General features: G+C 43.2%; 1 protein-coding gene across 1 annotated transcript in view; it reads left to right on the top strand.

Moving 5' to 3' along the window:
* LOC118365798 (gamma-crystallin M3-like) overlaps window positions 1-19,387 on the top strand; it is a 66,472-nt gene extending 47,085 nt beyond the window's left edge. The window contains exons 2-3 of the mRNA XM_052490268.1: window positions 18,695-18,957; window positions 19,112-19,387. Of these exons, the coding sequence (XP_052346228.1) occupies window positions 18,695-18,957; window positions 19,112-19,387 (539 nt within the window). The remainder of the gene's footprint in view (window positions 1-18,694; window positions 18,958-19,111) is intronic.
* Window positions 19,388-22,461: the final 3,074 nt, after the last annotated feature.

The raw sequence follows: 22,461 nt of genomic DNA, 5'->3' as shown, positions 1-22,461 counted from the left end.
TCGACGTTGGCCCACATAAAACAACAAACGGAAGACATGCAAGCATGCACACACACACACACAAACATACACACACACAAAGAAAACAAAGCATTACTGACCCTGATGTGTGGTCTCAACAGGAACTTTTAGCCTCCTCGTTAGTCTCCTTATTATTAGCACTAGTTGAGTGGCACTGACAATTAAATCTAGCCCACAGGAATGCATGCTGCATAGCCCTAGACTAGAGAGAAAAAAAGTGCCAGACACCAAACCCCCCCACTCTGTCTATGGGGCCAGCTGAATAGTGTCCTGTAGGAAGTAAAGTTGAGCATGGAGATAAGAGCCAGGCGACAGCAGAGAACCCACCTGTAGGAGGTTGTGGGTAATTGAGAGTCAGGGGGTCAGGCTCTCTCACAAGTTGGCCTGGATTCAACTACAAAAAAAGTCACTTACAACAACTTTGCTGCTTTTTGAACTTGAAAGACCTCTTTAGGTTATGTTGATGGTTACAGTCAGTTACAATCCCTTTATTGTGATTCCACACAAACATTTTTAAGGAGAGACATCAATCGTCTTTCCATAGTTTGGATGCATAGGCACCCAATTCTGTAATAACATTCTGTTATAAATGACATAAATGGGAAAACATCTGAGAAAGACTGTCCGATAACAGTATTCAGCCAAACATATTGAAAGCCCATTTTGGAAGAGTAGGACAAGCCAAACCTGCTGCTCGAACATACAGTCCGTCATACTGCGCTGAGTACAGCAATATGCCATCTCCAAATGTGACTCAAGAGGAAAATCTACTTGCATGTCAGATTCTCAACCATTTTATCACTGCAGCAAACACCAAAAGGTGAAACAGCTGTGACCATTGATAATCTCATCCCAATCAAAGCAAAAGGAGAAAGGTGTGGGTGTGTGAGTGTGCGCATGTGAGTCTGACAAACAGGCAGCCAGTAAGATAAACCTGAGGTGGGAGGCTTGGGAGCAAAGGGATGAATTGAGATGGTGTTAGTGAATGCAGCTTCACTTCATGGCTTGGCCTTTAATGACCCTGCAGTAAAGGCATGGCAGCAGCTCAGGTTTTCCTCTAAGTATTGGAGGTGTGACAGTTATGGGGATTTACTACATGCGAGAGTCACAGCAGCTCACCAGGCACGCAGCACAGACTTCAATTTACATATCTGACTGCAGACAGACAACACTCTGTGACTGTGTTTAATAATCAAGGTTCCCCTAAACGAAGAGTAGCAGCTGTGACAAATCCATAACATTGCCCCCCTTTATAATGTTGTGCAAAGAAGCCATTTATCAATCAAATACTCTACTAGGCTAAATGATTGGGCTGCATCGGAGGTACTAAAAACATTAAATAAATCTTACATTGTTTCATAACATTCTACTGGTAAATGGCTTCAGACATTTTTAAAAGGATGCATTAACTTGCTTGGCACAACTGTCTTAGATGTGATGACTTTACTTTCCCATCATAGTGGTATATCTTGGTAGCAGCCAGGTGTTAGTGGTAGTGCACTCTTAGCAGGAGAGGTGCTTCCTGAGTAGAGGTCGACCGATTATTGGAGGACCAAAAAAAACCCTGATGCCGATTAATTGACCGATTTATTTATTTTTAGATGTATGCGTAATAAGGACAATTACAACAATAATGAATGAACACTTATTTTAACTTAATATAATACATCAATAAAATCAATTTAGCCTCAAATAAATAATGAAACATGTTCAATTTGGTTTAAATAATGCAAAAACAAAGTGTTGGAGAAGAAAGTAAAAGAGCAATATGTGCCATGTAAGAAAGCTAACGTTTAAGTTCCTTGCTCAAAACATGAGAACATATAAAAGCTGATGATTCCTTTTAACATGAGTCTTCAATATTCCCAGGTAAGAAGTTTTAGGTTGTAGTTATTATAGAAATTATAGGACTATTTCCCTCTGTACCATTTGTATTTCATTAACCTTTGACAATTGGATGTTCTTATAGGCACTTTAGTATTGCCAGTGTAACAGTACAGCTTCTGTCCCTCTCCTCGCTCCCCCTGGGCTCGAACCAGGAACACAACGACAACAGCCACCCTCGAAGCAGCGTTGCCCATGCAGAGCAAGGGGAACAACCACTCCAAGTCTAAGAGCGAGTGACGTTTGAAACACTATTAGCGTGCACCCCGCTAACTAGCTAGGCATTTCACTTCGGTTACACCAGCCTCATCTTGGGAGTTGATAGGCTTGAAGTCATAAACAGCACAATGCTTGACGCACAACGAAGAGCTGTTGGTAAAACGCACATGAAAGTGCTGTTTGAATGAATGATTACAAGCCTGCTGCTGCCTACCACCGCTCAGTCAGATACTTGTATGCTCAGTCAGATTATATGCAACGCAGGACACGCTAGATAAACTAGTAATATCATCAACCATGTGTAGTTACCTAGTGATTATGATAGATCATTTTTTATAAGATAAGTTTAATGCTAGCTAGCAACTTGCCTTGGATTACTGCATCCGCATAACAGGCAGTGTCCTTGTGGAGTGCAACGAGAGGCAGATGGTTATAGCGTTGGACTAGTTAACTGTAAGGCTGCAAGATTGTATCCCCAGAGCTGACAAGGTGAAAATCTGTCGTTCTGCCCCTGAACAAGGCAGTTATCCCACCGTTCCTAGGCCGTCATTTAAACTAAGAATGTGTTCTTAACTGACTTGCCTAGTTAAATAAAGATTAAATTAAAAGGTGTAAAAAATAATAATAATTTTTAAAAAATTAAATTTGGCCAAATCGGTGTCCAAAAATATGGATTTCCGATTGTTATGAAAACTTGAAATCAGCCCTAATTAAATCGGCCATTACGATTAATCGGTCGACCTCTAATCCTGAGCACTCCCTGACGAAGGCCATGCTGCCGAAACGCGTCGGTTTAAAAAAAAAAAAAAAACGTTGTTTCTATTGAACATGCCATACTAATAAAGGCATTTAAATGAATTATATGAAGAGTGCATTGGTCCTCCTTTCTTTTCTTTTTGATAACTAAGGTAACCTTGTAAACCTGTAAGTATACAAGTAGGAGGGCCTTCAGAGTGGTGCAGTTGTCTAAGGCTGTGCCACTAGAAATCCTGGTTAGAGTCCAGGCAGCCAGCTGCGACCGGGAGACCCATGGGGCGGCGCACCTTGTCCCATCGCGCACTAGCGACTCCTGACGGGCGCAGTACACGCTGACACTGTCGCCAAATGCATGGCATTTCCTTCGACACATTGGTTCGGCTCGCTTCCGGGTTAACTGGGCATTGTGTCGCACGGCTCTCGACCTTCGCCTCTTCCGAGTCTGTACGGGAGTTGCAGCGATGAGACAAGACTAACTACCAATTGGATACCACAAAATTGAGGAGAAAACAGTGTAAAAATTATATATATATACAAAATAGAGAAAGAAATAAAGTATACAAGTAGGCCTATGGCCTCAAGACTAGCAACTTTGAGAAATTACACTGCTCAGGACTGCTAGAAGTAGGCTACTTGCCAAAGTCACATTTAATCTAGGTCAGATCTAATTGGCTTCCCTCAGCAGGCTGTACAAAATCTTTACACTGATTGCATGTTAAAATGTAGAATTAATAAAAGTACATCAATGTCATAAAACCTTTCACTTGGTCTAGTGGGTTCCCAGTTCACTGTTGTTTTGTTAAGGCCCTTCCATACTCATTCATCATGAAGATCCAAGCAGCCACTCCAGCCAGTAAATCAATTGGCTGAACTTAATTATGATTTTGTTTCCTCAACAGATACCCCAATCTGGGACAATTTCATCATTGCTGATGTCTGCTGCGACAGCTGGCTCTATTTCTGTGAAGTACCTTGCTAAAGCCCCAACCCTAGACTGCACATCATTTCCCTAATCACTTTTCCACAGCTGCCCTCCAGCACGTAAATTAAAGTTACAAAGAAATTGCTACATGTCAGTCATAAAAAAAATCTCACCCTGGAGGCACTGGCCAACTGTGATTATTTAATCTGGGTTGTGTTTTAGTTAAGATAGCCTAGCCAGTAGGCAGTCTGACAGTATTTGATTCATGACCCAACAATGTTAATAAGTAGGAGAAGGGGGGCTTAATATGTTTAGAGGGATGGTTCACCCAAAATACAAACTCACCTCATCTTATTGATTTTAGGCTAGCTCATTTATGGCGTCACCATGAGGAAATTTGACCATGCTGTTTGAAGACTGCTGTTAGTAAACAAACCCAAATATTGGGTCCCTGTGTCCATGGACTACTCTACTGTAGGTAGCCTATCCATAACGGTCACTTCAAGAAAGATGAGTGACTGAGGAAAAGTTTTGGGAATAAAGAGGTTGCGAAGAGGTGTTTGAGTGAATAATTGATCATTGAACGTCAAAGAATGATTGTACATTAGCCTACTGAAGCATTCTCAGCTGCTAGGTCTATTCACACACATGTAAAGAGTGCACATTCAAAGAGCATGCATGAGGGTGTGAGCCTCCCTTAGGCCTACCAGTCGGTAATAGTTCTGTCAGCATGTGTTCCTGTGTGATGACAAATGTAGTAGTCAGAATGGATCAATATTTAACATCTCGATTTGTATCGAAATATAAAAGATTTCACAATGGGGGTCAAACTAATTTTAGAGCCCAAAACGGCAGTCCCATTATTTTTAAAGGCCGTTCTGGCGATAGTGGACAAAATCAACATGCGCGTGCACACACACACATGCGGTCTCGTCAGCATGTTAGATTAATCGTTTTCAAGTGCAACGTTATGAAGGGAAACAACTCAGAGATTAAACTATGCTCCTACGAAGGTTCTAACCAGGAATTTAGCCTTAAAGGGCTATTTCTAAATGGTTCAACATAATCTCCAGCACCACCCCAACATCAAGAAAACATAGAAACACGCCATTTGATATATTGATGTTGGTCTGGTGCTAGAGATCGTGAATATGAAGATTTATTTGTATTTTGACATTTCTCTTTAAGATGCTTTTGGGAAACCAGACCCAGTTCTGTCACCACTGGAAATGTAAGAAACACATAACACATCATGGCAGTAATGCATTCACAACCCCCATGCATTTTAAAGTAAGCTGGTGCTAGGACATTGAATGCACATTAAGCATTTATACATTTGGTTTAGAAAGTCATTCAGCAAATGCCATGGTATAATTCACTAAGGGTATAATGAATCTTAATAGCGTTACACAGCTTCTCTATTTAACTAACGTTAGCCGGAGGGGGGGGGGGGTAGCTGTCATTCTAACTTCAAAGATGTCCAGTAAGCCAGTTTGAGGCGTATGGCGATGGGATATTCGTCAATAAAAAATACACAAAAGGGGTTTCTTTGTGAAACGGAATGGCCACATTGTTCACTGTGTGGCTTTAGGTTGTCCAGCTAAAAATAACTACAGTAAAAAAACAAGTTCAAAAATTATATGGTTGTCAAATAGCGAATGCTAACTATGTTAGTTTGCTAGCTACCTGCAATACAATAGATGATTGGGACACTTCGATGCGGATATACAGCAAGCGCCAGCTAGCTAAAACAGTGCAGCACAGCAGACACCAAACGCTAAAGAACATCAAATTATTTGGCTAGGACTAACGTCATTCAGCCAAATCATTCGAATTTCGTGTTTCAAATGTAACATTACCTTGTAATTGTCATTCGCTGTGACTTACCTTTATTTTTTTCACCTCCTCCACTGTCAAATAAGGCGAGGCAAGAATGTCCCACTGACCATTAAACCCGTGTCAGTTCGTAGATAAACGTCAGTGCAATGGCTAGCTAACGTTTCAGCAAGATTCCCAGTAAGCAGCTGGACCACAACACAGTCTTCGCGAGCGTGCGTAAAGATTCGACGTGTTCGATCGTTCCGTCCTTCTCCCACTGTGGTACCTCCTACTCCAGGTTTTGAAGGAGGAAACAAACCCCGGAATTGCGCTCAATTTGCCTCCAATAATAACCACCCAGTGAAGAAGAAATAACTATTTCATTACGCGACTGCATGAGAAGAACCAAACATTGCCTACGAAGATGTTTGTATGTGTTGAAAACGCTCTCCTACAGTAGCATGAAGCGGAGGGGCTGCTGAATTATTCATGAGGGGCGGGTGCTCGGATCCTGCGTTCAAATACAAGTGGGAAGGTGGTATTTAGATGGTGCAATTGCAGCCAATAGTGTGGGGGCGTTCCTGCATGTGGGCATTCCTGAATCTGCAGGAACTCCTCTCTATACTTTTATTGGTCAATTTTTAAGTTAGGACAGGCGGGAGGCAGGGGCGCTCCAATACATTTAGGTGGCGTTAATTGCACAAAACGTTGGATACCAGCTGCCGATAAACCTCACAGAAGAAGGGGCGGGGGCCGACAATGGTAGCTAGCTAGCCGTACAACAGTGGTAGACAGCGGGCACTGTTTTCCCGCAGTTCTGTTGACGAAAGCGAGGGCAGGTGTTCGGGATGCGGAAGTGAAGGGAGGGGGGGCGTTCCTGCAGATGAGAGCCCACATGCAGGAATGCCCCATATTGCGGGCTGCAGTTGCACACTATTGGTATTTACCAAATACTGACTGGGAAAAATCCACTTGAATGCTCCGACTTCTCCCACATGCTGACCTCTCAAGTAACCTACTAAGAAAATTAGGCTACCTCGATAACAGAATTTCCGGTAGTTAAATGCAACAACAAAATATTATTTATAAAAAACAATCTATTAATATGGTTTTTGAACACTATAATTAGTTTACAAGCATGATAGTTGTACTTTTAGTTTATGCTTGATGCAGTTTGTTGGCCATTAGCCAATCAGCGTTACTCAATGAGTTCAAAGCATGTGCACTCATCCAACTAGTATTTACAACTTCACAACGGGTCATTTTCACCTTCCCACTTGGTTATGAATGCAGCATTGTCAAAGTAACCCACTGTAAAATACAAGGTCATGTCAATCAAATGTACATTATTTACGGAATAACTGTAGTAACAGCATTGTAGGTACATAGAACCTGCTCTGTAATTGCAATAGAGGTTATTTACACAGGTGGAGGGAGGTCTGGTGGGTTACGTAGCCAGTGTCTCCAATCTCCGAATGGGTCATGCTGGCTTCGTCTGACACACACACTGCTGCAATCTCAGATCTTTATTTTGTCTAGGAAAGCTAACTCTTGATAAATACAGGCATTAATTTGACTTCTGGTCCATCCTTGCTTTGACTTGTCATGGAGTTTTCTCATAGCGAAGATGATGATATCTGTCTGAGATCCACATACCTTGCTTACTCCTGCTTTAGATGTGTGTAATCTCTGTGAATCTTTGTGTGGGAAATATTATACTCACAAATTGTAATACCCACATACTGTAGAGATGGAACACTACAATGTACAATCAAACAAATGAAGATCATCTTACCCATCAAATCAAACTTTATTTGTCACATGCGCCGAATACAACAGGTGTAGGTAGATCTTACCGTGACATGCTTACTTTGCCAGTCACAAGTTGGAACATTAAGCTAACTATTTCCTAACTATTTGCTTTTTCTTTTGATTACAACTACCTCTTACCTATTATATATTACCAGAATGAATGTGATAAGATAATGAGGGTAGAGAAATTATCTTTGCCCTGCTGCCAAGTGTAGCCTACAGATCTAAAAGACAGAAATCATATTATTTATTTCTGGAAAGAATGAAAACATCTGGATCAGTCCTAGGGGCTGATCAAACAACAACGGTTTCTGAAGGCCTCCACCCAGAGGTAAGGTGAAGAGAGACATGCAGATGAGGCTGGGCTGCATTTCTGTGCTATCTTCTCATCATAATGCAAATATATGAGTCCCTTATCACAAACCAGAGATATGAATGCCATTTCTCTTGGTGTCTGGACTATGTTTGAGAGATGCCAATCGTTCATGGGAACACAGTGTATGAAATACATCTGGAGTTGGACATTAATTATCCTAACAATGGCCTATTCCCTCTCAGTGGACTCAAACAAAAGATTGTTCTGTTCTAGAATGCATTTATTCTATTTTTGTAAGTCCTCCAAGGACCACACACATGCCGTGCTGTCCCAAAAAATAGACACTATAGCTTACTGAAGCCAGTTTTGCAAACCCACTGAACCAGTTCTTCAGCACACAAATGAACCGTTGACAATACCGTGGCCTACATCTTACTCTTTATGCAAATCAAGTGAATCATGTGACAACGTGTCTGGTCAAAGTATCCACACACATCCTTCCATCTGTGACTTACATGTGGACACAGACTAACAAAGACACATTCCTTTTGAAATGCAATGTGTTGATCAAAAGACTGTGCCGGGCCAAAGTAATGGACAAAGTAAGGAAAAAGCCTAACGCAAAATAGATTAGATTCCCAGTTGTTCAGTGCCAATGCTTAATTGAATAAAACAGCAGTGATTAATAAGTCGGGTTTGCTGGCTGAGGCTTTGAACTGGCCTGAGAGAATGGATGGGATTTTAATGCTTTACCACAGTGTTTCCAAACCATTTCATGCTTTTGATTGATGACCAGTTCCTCTGTGAAAGTCCCAAACCAGCTCTTAGCAACTTCCAATTGTGTTTATGATTACCAAGCTGTGCTGTTTGTTAGCTGCCTACACTAATATATCTTAACATTTCTATACACCCAAAACATTGTATTGAATGTGACAAATTCTGTTGATTACGATGTCAATGCATCATTTGCATCTCTGCTCTATAACCTGGAGTATAGCCAAGTACAGAGAGAGGTTATAGAAAAGAGGAATGCATTAAATGCATTCAGAGCTGGTCATGGGTGCACCTCAGCCACGCTCAAGGTCCTAAACGATATCTTAACCGCCATCGATAAGAAACATTACTGTGCAGCCGTATTCATTGATCTGGCCAAGGCTTTCGACTCTGTCAACCACCACATCCTCATCGGCAGACTCAACAGCCTTGGTTTCTCAAATGATTGCCTCGCCTGGTTCACTAACAACTTCTCTGATAGAGTTCAGTGTGTCAAATCGGAGGGTCTGCTGTCCGGACCTCTGGCAGTCTCTATGGGGGTGAAACAGGGTTCAATTCTTGGACCGACTCTCTTCTCTGTATACATCAATGAGGTCACTCTTGCTGCTGGTGAGTCCCTGATCCACCTCTACGCAGACGACACCATTCTGTATACTTCCGGCCCTTCTTTGGACACTGTTAACAACCCTCCAGGCAAGCTTCAATGCCATACAACTCTCCTTCCGTGGCCTCCAATTGCTCTTAAATACAAGTAAAACTAAATGCATGCTCTTCAACCGATCGCTACCTGCACCTACCCGCCTGTCCAACATCACTACTCTGGACGGCTCTGACTTAGAATACGTGGACGACTACAAATACCTAGTTGTCTGGTTAGACTGTAAACTCTCCTTCCAGACCCATATCAAACATCTCCAATCCAAAGTTAAATCTAGAATTGGCTTCCTATTTCGCAACAAAGCATCCTTCACTCATGCTGCCAAACATACCCTTGTAAAACTGACCATCCTACCAATCCTCGACTTTGGCGATGTCATTTACAAAATAGCCTCCAATACCCTACTCAACAAATTGGATGCAGTCTATCACAGTGCAATCCGTTTTGTCACCAAAGCCCCATATACTACCCACCATTGCGACCTGTACGCTCTCGTTGGCTGGCATTCGCTTCATACTCGTCGCCAAACCCACTGGCTCCATGTCATCTACAAGACCCTGCTAGGTAAAGTACCCCCTTATCTCAGCTCGCTGGTCACCATAGCATCTCCCACCTGTAGCACACGCTCCAGCAGGTATATCTCTCTAGTCACCCCCAAAACCAATTCTTTCTTTGGCCGCCTCTCCTTCCAGTTCTCTGCTGCCAATGACTGGATCGAACTACAAAAATCTCTGAAACTGGAAACACTTATCTCCCTCACTAGCTTTAAGCACCAACTGTCAGAGCATCTTACAGATTACTGCACCTGTACATAGCCCACCTATAATTTAGCCCAAACAACTACCTCTTTCCCAACTGTATTTAATTTATTTATTTATTTTGCTCCTTTGCACCCCATTATTTTTATTTCTACTTTGCACATTCTTCCATTGCAAAACTACCATTCCAGTGTTTTACTTGCTATATTGTATTTACTTTGCCACCATGGCCTTTTTTGCCTTTACCTCCCTTCTCACCTCATTTGCTCACATTGTATATATACTTGTTTATACTGTATTATTGACTATATGTTTGTTTTACTCCATGTGTAACTCTGTGTCGTTGTATCTGTCGAACTGCTTTGCTTTATCTTGGCCAGGTCGCAATTGTAAATGAGAACTTGTTCTCAACTTGCCTACCTGGTTAAATAAAGGTGAAATAAAAAAAATAAAAAATAAAAATGTGATTATGGAGCCAGGCAGGCAGATAATTACAATAAATACATTAAAACACCCATAACATGGTAGTGACTTAAATAGAGAGAACAGGGAATAAGCTGTGCTTACTTAAATATTATTTGTTGGATATGTTAAGCATTGTGCATTTCCCTGTATATTTCAATAGATTGTTCTCCGTTTTACTGTATAAGGTCCACAATTCAACCAATCTTGATTTTTGAAATTGATACTAGAATTTCCCAGAGTCCAACTCCGCTCAACAGACAATGGCTGCCAGCACGCAGTAGGCAGCCGTTCCATCAACGTCAGTCGGTTGACATTGACTTACTGTTTTAAGTTGCTTCTCTTAATAAAAGTAATACCTAAGAAGGTCACAAGCCCCATATATCTAGTTAAGGGAGCCCTAACAAAATGTCACTTCCCACCTGCGTGGGATGAAAAGGCAAACTCTGATGAAAAATTGAATGGGCTGTTGAAGGAATCTTCGACCCATCCTCCCACATAAATACAACCTGAGGCCAAATTGAATTACATGTAAGTTTCCTCACACAACACACACACACACACAGTTGGCCTCTCCATTCCTCTGAGACACATCTGCAACACACAAAATTATGAAGTTGTTTACGTGTCAACGGTGGGTGTAGCTGGTGCAGGGAAGTCAGGCGCAGGAGAGCAGAGATGAATGGACAAAGCACTTTACTTAGGCAATCATAATACAGAACGCAACAGCGTCACAACACAAAATGCCCAAAGGACAAGATGAGGCAGCAAAACTACAAAACCCATGTACAAAGTACCGGCTGCCACAAAGCACGGGTAATAAAACAAAACCCGGCGCAAACCAGCCGGAAGCGTGCCAACCTTGACAGTAAACAATACCCCACACAGACATGGAGGGAACAGAGGGTTAAATACACATGTGATTAGTAGGAGATGTAAACCAGGTGTGCAGGAAGACAAGACAAAACAAATGGAAAATTAAAGGTGGATCGTGATGGCTAGAAGGCCGGGAGCGGCGACCGCCGAACGCCGCCCGAACAAGGAGAGGAACCGACTTCAGTAGAAGTCGTGACATTACCTTTGGTCACAGGATAGATTACACATGCTCCAGACCCCAAGATCCCAAGTCCCATTACATTAAGGTCTATACCCACAGGTGGGTATCGGGGACTACTGCAATAATCTAAATTGTATTTCCTTTCTGCAAGGCTGCATGTTTCATCCCCTTCTCCGAGTCAGATCTCCCTGGGTGTCTATCTACTAATCTATCCCGCCCAGTTCATTTATTTTGCCCTGGCCCTTGGAGAGGAAACCCTGCCAGCCCTCCCTGGATGGATTCAACAAAGCAACATGGCAAAGCAGGTTGCTGCTGTTTACTTCCTGTCCCCTGTTGAACCTTTCCTCAGTCCATGATTAAACAGTACGGTAGCCTTAGTAACAGGCTCAAAATATAAACAAACCTTAAGACTCACTCAAGCACAGTTGGATTCATTATTTGTCAATGATTTGTCATGTGTCTAACATCATCTGTTATGTTTCTATGTCAGATTTAAGGGCTATGAAAATAAATCTTAAAACAATGATGTAAACATTCCCATAAACTATTGATCTTTTGCCAATATCTAGTTAGGGGATTTAAGGCATGTCTATCAGATGAGTAGAGGAACAAGAGGTCTCCTAGCATCTAGGAGCTAGTTAGTAAATGCTTATGATTACCTTTGCTCACTGTATTGAGGCTGTGTGCCCTTAATCAGTCAAATTCAATCAGTTAAATTAAATCAGGTTGACTCTCATGACAACATTACCCTTCATGTTGAACTGAGTGGGTTATACAACATGTTGCAGCATTAGCCACAAGATAGCAGAAGGAAGGTTGAATATTTTGGGGAGTTTTCGGATGTTGCTTATCCTGTTGGCATTCTCTTTCTTCCTTGGAAGAACCAACCTCAGGGGTGGTTGAGATGACATTGGTGGAGCCCCCCTTTGTGGGTGCTGGAGATAGAAGGCTTATTTTGAGCTCCAGGCAGCATCCTTCCTATTGGTCCATGCCAGGTAAGCACCATCAGAGATGAAGCACATGCCAATTGATCCTGCTAATCATTTTATCCCACTCTGGTATATCTATTTTGGAGGAATTTGGGCCAGCCATCAGTGTCACATCAAAAGTTGTGATTGAAATGGGTATAACTGCTAAATTATCTCTCTTCAGCAGGCACTGTCTTGTTCTTTAAAAAAATCTTGTCCTTAAATGTATCTTCATTGGTATGGTATGCACTATGTAGCCTGTGTAGGCATATTACTTTGCCGTTGTGAAGGTCATTGTGAATGCAGTTATTGACGATATGATTTATTTATTTATTACGGTTTTCATCGTGACAACCGTGTGTCATTTCAGTGTGAATGGAGAGGAGGCTAGATTTCTCCCCAAATCATCCAATAAGGCATGCAAAAATGGTTTCATTTGAAGAGTGTCAGGTCAGGTCATACTGCACGCTGGTCCATAAGTCTCTCACAGTCACTTTGTGTCTTCTCAACTTGATCAGTGGAACTTTAGTTGGTGTCTTGCTACTGTGACACAAGGATAAAGAGGGGCAAGGGGTCTTCTTTCTGAATGGTATGCAATAGTAACGGTGTGTGTGCTCAGTGCGTGTGTGATTCTGTTTGTTGGAGAGGTGATCATCACCACCAACTGTTAAAAAACATGTCAATCTCCGCATGGCAACGGGGCAGCATAGCAACTAGTTGCTAGGGACTGGGGCTAAGGCAAGCCCCCCGTGGTGCTGACGTGAGTCTCTGGCAAGCGAACCGTTAAAAGGAGGAATTCCCCTGGTCACTAACCTGTTGCCATGGTGACCAGCATGTGGAGGTTGACGGTACAGACGACGGGGACCATTAACGTCAGTGGAAGAGGGTCCTGGAGGTGGGCAGGATGTGGGCGTCTGTCTCATTGAAGGGCGAGATGCCAACACACACAAGTGAGGGTCAACACACACAAGTGAGGGTGTGGTAATTGTGACACCCTTTCTAGGTACCACCCAGTCTCCATTGGCACGACTGACTTCACACTGATAACAAGTATTATGCAAATGTCAGGAAAGCAGCCAGGTGGATTTGGGATTATTTTTGGATCAACGCTGAGAATAGTGAATTATCTACAGGGCTGTACTTTCTGAATGCTTGGTGTTTTCCCTCTACACATACAGTAGTGTCTGTGTATAGGCATCTATTAGACAGGTTCAAACCACTGATTGTTTGGTGGCACAGTACATTTACCATTGAAGCCTTGTTTAAGTTTTGACTACAGTCAGTGGTAGGATGGTAAGAGGACAATTGTCATCCCTGTATCAGGACAGGAGGAGAGAAGTGGTGACCCCTTGCTGGCCTCCACTGGCAAGAAGAGGAACAGGTGCCGAAAACATCTCCACCAAATTCAACCAACCGTATGGGAGTCAGTCAGGCACATGAAAAGGCTCTTGTATCAGCCTATCTGGACGTCAAGCTCCCCATCCAAACATGGGGTTCTGTTTGAGAGGGAAAATCATGTATGGAGCTATTGTTTGATTGTGCCTTGTGTAGAGAGATCATAAAAAGAAAGAAAACAAAAAAGGAACAACGATTACCTTACTGGGGAAGAATGCTGCTTTTGGCCGGCGAGCAAATAATTGATTTAGTAGTGAACCAACTGCCTCTTTAGAGGAAGAGGAAGGACTGCAGGACTGCAAGAGTGATGACCTGACCTGGCATAGCAAAACAATATGTGCCAAATTTAGCTCCACACCACACCTCTAAATATCTACAGTATCTACATACTGGATCTCTAACTGGATCGGTGCCTAGCACTCGGTCAATCCAGGCGGGTGTTTTTACATAAGAACCTAACCCAGACTCTGCTATGCAACACGCCTGGTACTCCAAAGTATCTTGGGAATGTGCGATGTTAAAAATAGTTGGTACTTGATGCAAAGCAGAACATTTCCACCCTATAAAAAGCCCACACAGAGAATAGGTGAAAGATGCAGGTAATGGCAGATAGCCCTTCTAGCATGCCTGTCTCAGTCACAATGTGTGTGTGGGATATCTAAGAAGGGAGCAGTTAATAGAGAGATGGATTAGTAGAGGTGTGTGTGTGTGTGTGTGTGTGTGTGTGTGTGTGTGTGTGTGTGTGTGTGTGTGTGTGTGTGTGTGTGTGTGTGTGTGTGTGTGTGTGTGTGTGTGTGTGTGTGTGTGTGTGTGTGTGTGTGCGCGATTGCTTTGCCTAAATAAACCCAGACTGTTTCATCACATTGTTTGCTGTAGATCAGGGTAAAATATTATGTTTTCATAACTTCAATATTGTAAAAACTATCCTAATATGGACTTTTGGGGGCAGAGAATAAAAAAATGGACAAAGATTTGTCACTCATGCTAAATGTGAGTGAATTAACTACTTTACTATAAAGTCTATAAAGTATTATAGCAGTTTATAACGTATTATTAACTGTTATTAACTATTTACATACCCTTTAATAAACCCTTTATAAACGCTTCTTTAAATAAGTGTTAACTCTTTTCTTTTTAGTTTTTATAACTCAAGAGAAATTAACAAATTGATGGATTATTAATGTATTGAATTTAAAAAAAAATACAATTGAAAGTTTTGTAAGCATTTCTGTAGTATGGTGCTATGAACCATAAATGTTAGTTAAGTAACAACTCACTTTTGATGATGTATTCACTGGTAAGGAATGTCAGTCTACGTGAAGTCCACTGAGGTTTACGAACAGTTAAAACAGCACACTGAACAAAAGACAAGTAATAATACATAGTTTAACCTAAAAGGTTAACCCCAGATTTTCACTCTTTATTCAATATGTGTGATTTCTGCTAAATACCTAAAATCAAATGGGTTTACAATATAATATTGAGCCATTTATCAACAATTTACATTTACATTACATTTAAGTCATTTAGCAGACGCTCTTATCCAGAGCGACTTACAAATTGGTGCATTCACCTTATGACATCCAGTGGAACAGCCACTTTACAATAGTGCATCTAAATCTTTTAAGGGGGGGGGGGGCGAGAAGGATTACTTTATCCTATCCTAGGTATTCCTTAAAGAGGTGGGGTTTCAGGTGTCTCCGGAAGGTGGTGATTGACTCCGCTGTCCTGGCATCGTGAGGGAGTGTGTTCCACCATTGGGGAGCCAGAGCAGCGAACAGTTTTGACTGGGCTGAGCGGGAACTGTACTTCCTCAGTGGTAGGGAGGCGAGCAGGCCAGAGGTGGATGAACGCAGTGCCCTTGTTTGGGTGTAGGGCCTGATCAGAGCCTGGAGGTACTGAGGTGCCGTTCCCCTCACAGCTCCGTAGGCAAGCACCATGGTCTTGTAGCGGATGCGAGCTTCATCTGGAAGCCAGTGGAGAGAGCGGAGGAGCGGGGTGACGTGAGAGAACTTGGGAAGGTTGAACACCAGACGGGCTGCGGCGTTCTGGATGAGTTGTAGGGGTTTAATGGCACAGGCAGGGAGCCCAGCCAACAGCGAGTTGCAGTAATCCAGACGGGAGATGACAAGTGCCTGGATTAGGACCTGCGCCGCTTCCTGTGTGAGGCAGGGTCGTACTCTGCGGATGTTGTAGAGCATGAACCTACAGGAACGGGCCACCGCCTTGATGTTAGTTGAGAACGACAGGGTGTTGTCCAGGATCACGCCAAGGTTCTTAGCGCTCTGGGAGGAGGACACAATGGAGTTGTCAACCGTGATGGCGAGATCATGGAACGGGCAGTCCTTCCCCGGGAGGAAGAGCAGCTCCGTCTTGCCGAGGTTCAGCTTGAGGTGGTGATCCGTCATCCACACTGATATGTCTGCCAGACATGCAGAGATGTGATTCGCCACCTGGTCATCAGAAGGGGAAAGGAGAAGATTAATTGTGTGTCATCTGCATAGCAATGATAGGAGAGACCATGTGAGGTTATGACAGAGCCAAGTGACTTGGTGTATAGCGAGAATAGGAGAGGGCCTAGAACAGAGCCCTGGGGACACCAGTGGTGAGAGCGCGTGGTGAGGAGACAGATTCTCGCCACGCCACCTGGTAGGAGCGACCTGTCAGGTAGGACGCAATCAAGCGTGGGCCGCGCCGGAGATGCCCAACTCGGAGAGGGTGGAGAGGAGGATCTGATGGTTCACAGTATCGAAGGCAGCCGATAGGTCTAGAAGGATGAGAGCAGAGGAGAGAGAGTTAGCTTTAGCAGTGCGGAGCGCCTCCGTGATACAGAGAAGAGCAGTCTCAGTTGAATGACTAGTCTTGAAACCTGACTGATTTGGATCAAGAAGGTCATTCTGAGAGAGATAGCGGGAGAGCTGGCCAAGGACGGCACATTCAAGAGTTTTGGAGAGAAAAGAAAGAAGGGATACTGGTCTGTAGTTGTTGACATCGGAGGGATCGAGTGTAGGTTTTTTCAGAAGGGGGTGCAACTCTCGCTCTCTTGAAGATGGAAGGGACGTAGCCAGCGGTCAGGGATGAGTTGATGAGCGAGGTGAGGTAAGGGAGAAGGTCTCCGGAAATGGTCTGGAGAAGAGAGGAGGGGATAGGGTCGAGCGGGCAGGTTGTTGGGCGGCCGGCCGTCACAAGACGCGAGATTTCATCTGGAGAGAGAGGGGAGAAAGAGGTCAGAGCACAGGGTAGGGCAGTGTGAGCAGAACCAGCGGTGTCGTTTGACTTAGCAAACGAGGATCGGATGTCGTCGACCTTCTTTTCAAAATGGTTGACGAAGTCATCTGCAGAGAGGGAGGAGGGGGGAGGAGGATTCAGGAGGTAGGAGAAGGTGGCAAAGAGCTTCCTAGGGTTAGAGGCAGATGCTTGGAATTTAGAGTGGTAGAAAGTGGCTTTAGCAGCAGAGACAGAGGAGGAAAATGTAGAGAGGAGGGAGCGAAAGGATGCCAGGTCCGCAGGGAGGCGAGTTTTCCTCCATTTCCGCCGGCTGCCCGGAGCCCTGTTCTGTGAGCTCGCAATGAGTCGTCGAGCCACGGAGCGGGAGGGGAGGACCGAGCCAGCCTGGAAGATAGGGGACATAGAGAGTCAAAGGATGCAGAAAGGGAGGAGAGGAGGGTTGAGGAGGCAGAATCAGGAGATAGGTTGGAGAAGGTTTGAGCAGAGGGAAGAGATGATAGGATGGAAGAGGAGAGAGTAGCGGGGAGAGAGAGCGAAGGTTGGGACGGCGCGATACCATCCGAGTAGGGGCAGTGTGGGAAGTGTTGAATGAGAGCGAGAGGGAAAAGGATACAAGGTAGTGGTCGGAGACTTGGAGGGAGTTGCAATGAGGTTAGTGGAAGAACAGCATCTAGTAAAGATGAGGTCGAGCGTATTGCCTGCCTTGTGAGTAGGGGGGGAAGGTGAGAGGGTGAGGTCAAAAGAGGAAAGGAGTGGAAAGAAGGAGGCAGAGAGGAATGAATCAAAGGTAGACGTGGGGAGGTTAAAGTCGCCCAGAACTGTGAGAGGTGAGCCGTCCTCAGGAAAGGAGCTTATCAAGACATCAAGCTCATTGATGAACTCTCCGAGGGGACCTGGAGGGCGATAAATGATAAGGATGTTAAGCTTGAAAGGGCTGGTAACTGTGACAGCATGAAATTCAAAGGAGGCGATAGACAGATGGGTAAGGAGAGAAAGAGAGAATGACCACTTGAGAGAGATGAGGATCCCGGTGCCACCACCCCGCTGACCAGAAGCTCTCGGGGTGTGCGAGAACACGTGGGCGGACGAAGAGAGAGCAGTAGGAGTAGCAGTGTTATCTGTGGTGATCCATGTTTCCGTCAGTGCCAAGAAGTCGAGGGACTGGAGGGAGGCATAGCAGATCGGCAGTTCCAGAGGCTACCGGAGACCTGGAACTCCACGTGGGTCGTGCGCGCTGGGACCACCAGATTAGGGTGGCCGCGGCCACGCGGTGTGGAGCGTTTGTATGGTCTGTGCAGAGAGGAGATAACAGGGATAGACAGACACATAGTTGACAGGCTACAGAAGAGGCTACGCTAATGCAAGGAGATTGGAATGACAAGTGGACTACACGTCTCGAATGTTCAGAAAGTTAAGCTTACGTAGCAAGAATCTTATTGACTAAAATGATTAAAATGATACAGTACTGCTGAAGTAGGCTAGCTGGCAGTGGCTGCGTTGTTGACTTTGTAGGCTAGCTGGCAGTGGCTGCGTTGTTGACACTACACTAATCAAGTCGTTCCGTTGAGTGTAATAGTTTCTACAGTGCTGCTATTCGGGGGCTAGCTGGCTAGCTAGCTAGTTTCATAAAACATTTTAATTCATAGAAACTGCCCTTTTTTATTTTCAGGTCGTCTTCTACGAGGACAGGAACTTCCAGGGTCGTTCCTATGAGTGCAGCAGCGACTGCGCTGACATGTCCTCCTACCTGAGCAGGTGCCACTCCTGTAAGGTTCAGAGCGGCTGCTTCATGGTCTACGACCGCAACAACTACATGGGAAACCAGTACTTCATGAGGAGGGGAGAGTACTCTGACTTCCAGAGTATGATGGGAATGACTGATATCAGGTCCTGCCGCACAATCCCAATTGTAGGCCATATGATATTTAGTCTGCTATTAACAGCCCCGGTCGAAGTAGCTTTGTGAAGTCCATAATTACACAAATCATATTGGCTCTGTGAGCTTTTCAACAGTCTGATGTATTCAGTAATTCATTCAACATGCTCTTATTTCCTCCTAACAGCACAGAGGATCCTACAGAATGAGGATCTACGAGAGAGATAACTTCGGAGGTCAGATGCACGAGATGATGGACGACTGTGACTCCATCATGGACCGTTATCGCATGTCCGACTGCCAGTCCTGCAACGTGATGGATGGCCACTGGCTGATGTACGAGCAGCCCCACTTCAGAGGCAGGATGATGTACATGAGGCCTGGAGAGTACAGGAACTTCAGGGACATGGGCACGAGTGGCATGAGGTTCACGAGCATGAGGCATATCACTGATATGTGCTAGATATGTTATGTTGACCAAATAAAAGTGATTGGTAATCCAAAACAATTGAGTGTTCTACATTATTTCAATATTTGGTGTTTTGTGTTTACATATGTAAGTATGATGTAAAATAGGCCAATTATAAACACTACCGGTCAAAAGCTTTAGAACACCTACTCCATCAAGGGTTTTTCTTTATTTTTTACTATTTTCTACATAGTAGAATAATAGTGAAGGCATCAAAACTGTGAAATAACACATATGGAAACATGTAGTAACCAAAAAAGTGTTAAAAAAATGAAAATATATATTATATTTGAGATTCTTCAAATAGACACTCTTTGCCTTGATGACAGCTTTGCACGCTCTTGGCATTCTCTCAACAAGCTTCACCTGGAATGCTTTTCCAACAGTCTTGAAGGAGGTCCCACATATGCGGAGCACTTGTTGGCTGCTTTTCCTTCACTCTGCGGTCCGACTCATCCCAAAACATTTCATTTTGTTTGAGGTCGGGGAATTGTGGAGCACAGGTCATCTGATGCAGCACTCCATCTCTCCTTCTTGGTAAAATAGCCTTTACACAGCCTGGAGGTATGTTGAGTCATTGTCCTGTTGAAAAACAAATGATAGTCCCACTAAGCCCAAACCACATGGGTTGGCGTATCTCTGCAGAATGCTGTGGTAGCCATGCTGGTTAAGTGTGCCTTGAATTCTAAATAAATCAGTGTCATCAGCAAAGCACCCCCACACCTGCTCCTCCATGCTTTACGGTGAGAAATACACATGATCATCTGTTCACCCACACCGTTTCTCACAAAGCTTGTGTTTCTTGGCCCAAGCAAGTCTCTTCTTATTTTTGGTGTCCTTTAGTAGTGATTTTTTTGCAGCAATTCGACCATGAAGGCCTGATCCACACAGTCTCCTTTGAACAGTTGATGTTGAGATATGAATGCTACTTGAACTCTGTGAAGCATTTATTTGGGCTACAATTTCTGAGGCTGCTAACTCCAATGAGGAGGTATTTGCAGCAGTGGAAACTCTGGGTCTTCCATTCCTGTGGCGGTCCTCATGAGATCCAGTTTCATCATAGCACTTGATTGTTTTTGCTACTGCACTTGAAGAAACGTTCAAAGTTCTTGAAATGTATTGACTGACCTTCATGTCTTAAAGTAATGGTGGACTGTCGTTTCCCTTTGCTGATTTGAGCTGTTCTTGCCATAATATGGACTTTCACCAAAAATTGATATCTTCTGTATACCCACCCTACCTTGTCACAACACAACTGATTGGCTTAACTTTTAAGAAGGTACAATTGTTAATTGAAATGCATTCCAGGTGACTAACTCATGAAGCTGGTTGAGAGAATGCCAAGAGAATGCAAATCTGTCATCAAGGCAAAGGGTGGCTATTTGAAGAATCTCAAATATAAAATATTTTTTGATTGCTTAACACTTTTCTGGTTACTACGTATGTGTTATTTCATAGTTTTGATGTCTTCACTATTATTCTACAATGTTGAAAATAGTACAAAATTAAGAAAAACCCTTGAATGAGGTGTTCTAAAACTTTTGACCGGTAGTATAATATAATTGACACCTTCCATTTGATAACTGATGTTAAGGGGGCATTCATTATCATCATTCAGACATTTCTATTTCAACAATAGTTGTTTTCATTTTTTACCAGAAAGATATGCGTAGCATTTAACTTCTACCCTATACCAGGGTATCCTAAACTCGGTCCTGGGACCCACCTGGGTGCACATAAATAAATGTAAGTAAAGCAACTAAAGACTAATATAGAAAATTCAGTTTGATAAATTACCCTCCAGCCAAATTATTGGTCCTGTGTGGTTCAGTTGGAAATAGTGTGGTGCTAGGTTTGTTTCCCTCCGGGATTACATATACTAAAGTGTATGCACTCACTGTAGTGTACATCACTTTGGATTAAAGTGTCTGCTAAATGGCATTTTATTAATAATATTAAAATATGTAACATTAGCAATATTGGTGTGATTTCTATGACGCTCATGTTGTACGTCATAGGACGATACTTGTTCATGGAAAACATCCCTCTCTGTATGTTTTCAACATAATCCTTATGACAGCCTTTGTTTGTGGTTGCACTACACGTTACATATTTTTTATTTGATTTTTACATTTCATGAAAACTTCCAAAAGCTCATTGGCAATTTAATTGTTTTTGTGTTCACATACAAAACACAAGGACGTGCTCCATTAGTTGAAACACTGTGCAACTGATTGTGGTTCCAACGCAGCACTATGATGATGTTTAATGGCCTTGGAACTGCGTACTTCTTCTCAGTCCAAGTAAACAAAAAGCCTTAAATAAATGTAGCTCAAAATAGAGCTTATTTCAATCCACAAAATTGTGCGTGTTAGGTAGATAACCTAAAAAAAATGGGCGGAATAACAAGCTTTTGCTGCAGTGATATCAGGCACACCATTTGCAAAAACTCAACACAAGAAGTATCTCTGATAAGACTGAAAGGCAGAAGCTCAACATGATTCAGAGTAGTCTTCCAGGATTGTTTTCATAGTAAAAACTTAACATCACCCCAACCAAAACGGTAAGTATCCTCGTATACATTTTACAGTGGCCTTCCCATTGAGCTTACATATTACAGTGAAGGTCTGTGAAATATGTATCGTTTTAAGAGTAAATTGAAAATCCAGTATTAATGTGTGCTCTTTACTTTTTAATGGCTGGCTCAACAACTGTTCCCTTGGCAAATAGTCTGGGTAGCCATTTGAGGTCTCCTTGGCAACCACTTTATTTATTCACCTGTTGTCATTTCAAACTTGGGCTCACGAGTGGCACAGTGATCTAAGACAAGCCATCTCAGTGCAAGAGGTATCACTGCAATACCTGGTTCAACACCAGGCAGCATCACATCTGGCTGTGATTGGGAGTCCCATAGGGCAGTGTACAATTGGCCCAGTGTTGTCTGGATTAGGCCATCATCATAAATATGAATTTGTTCTTAACTGACTTTCCTAGTAAAAAAAAAAGAAGTGGAATGCCTCCAAGCAATTTCCCCCCATACTTTTCAAGCATGAACCTTTTCAAATGCA

The sequence above is a fragment of the Oncorhynchus keta genome, chromosome 32, assembly GCF_023373465.1.
Source record: "Oncorhynchus keta strain PuntledgeMale-10-30-2019 chromosome 32, Oket_V2, whole genome shotgun sequence".
Classification (NCBI taxonomy): Eukaryota; Metazoa; Chordata; class Actinopteri; order Salmoniformes; family Salmonidae; genus Oncorhynchus; species Oncorhynchus keta.
The sequence above is the reverse complement of the archived record's forward strand: the minus strand, read 5'-3'. Positions and strand labels throughout refer to the sequence as shown.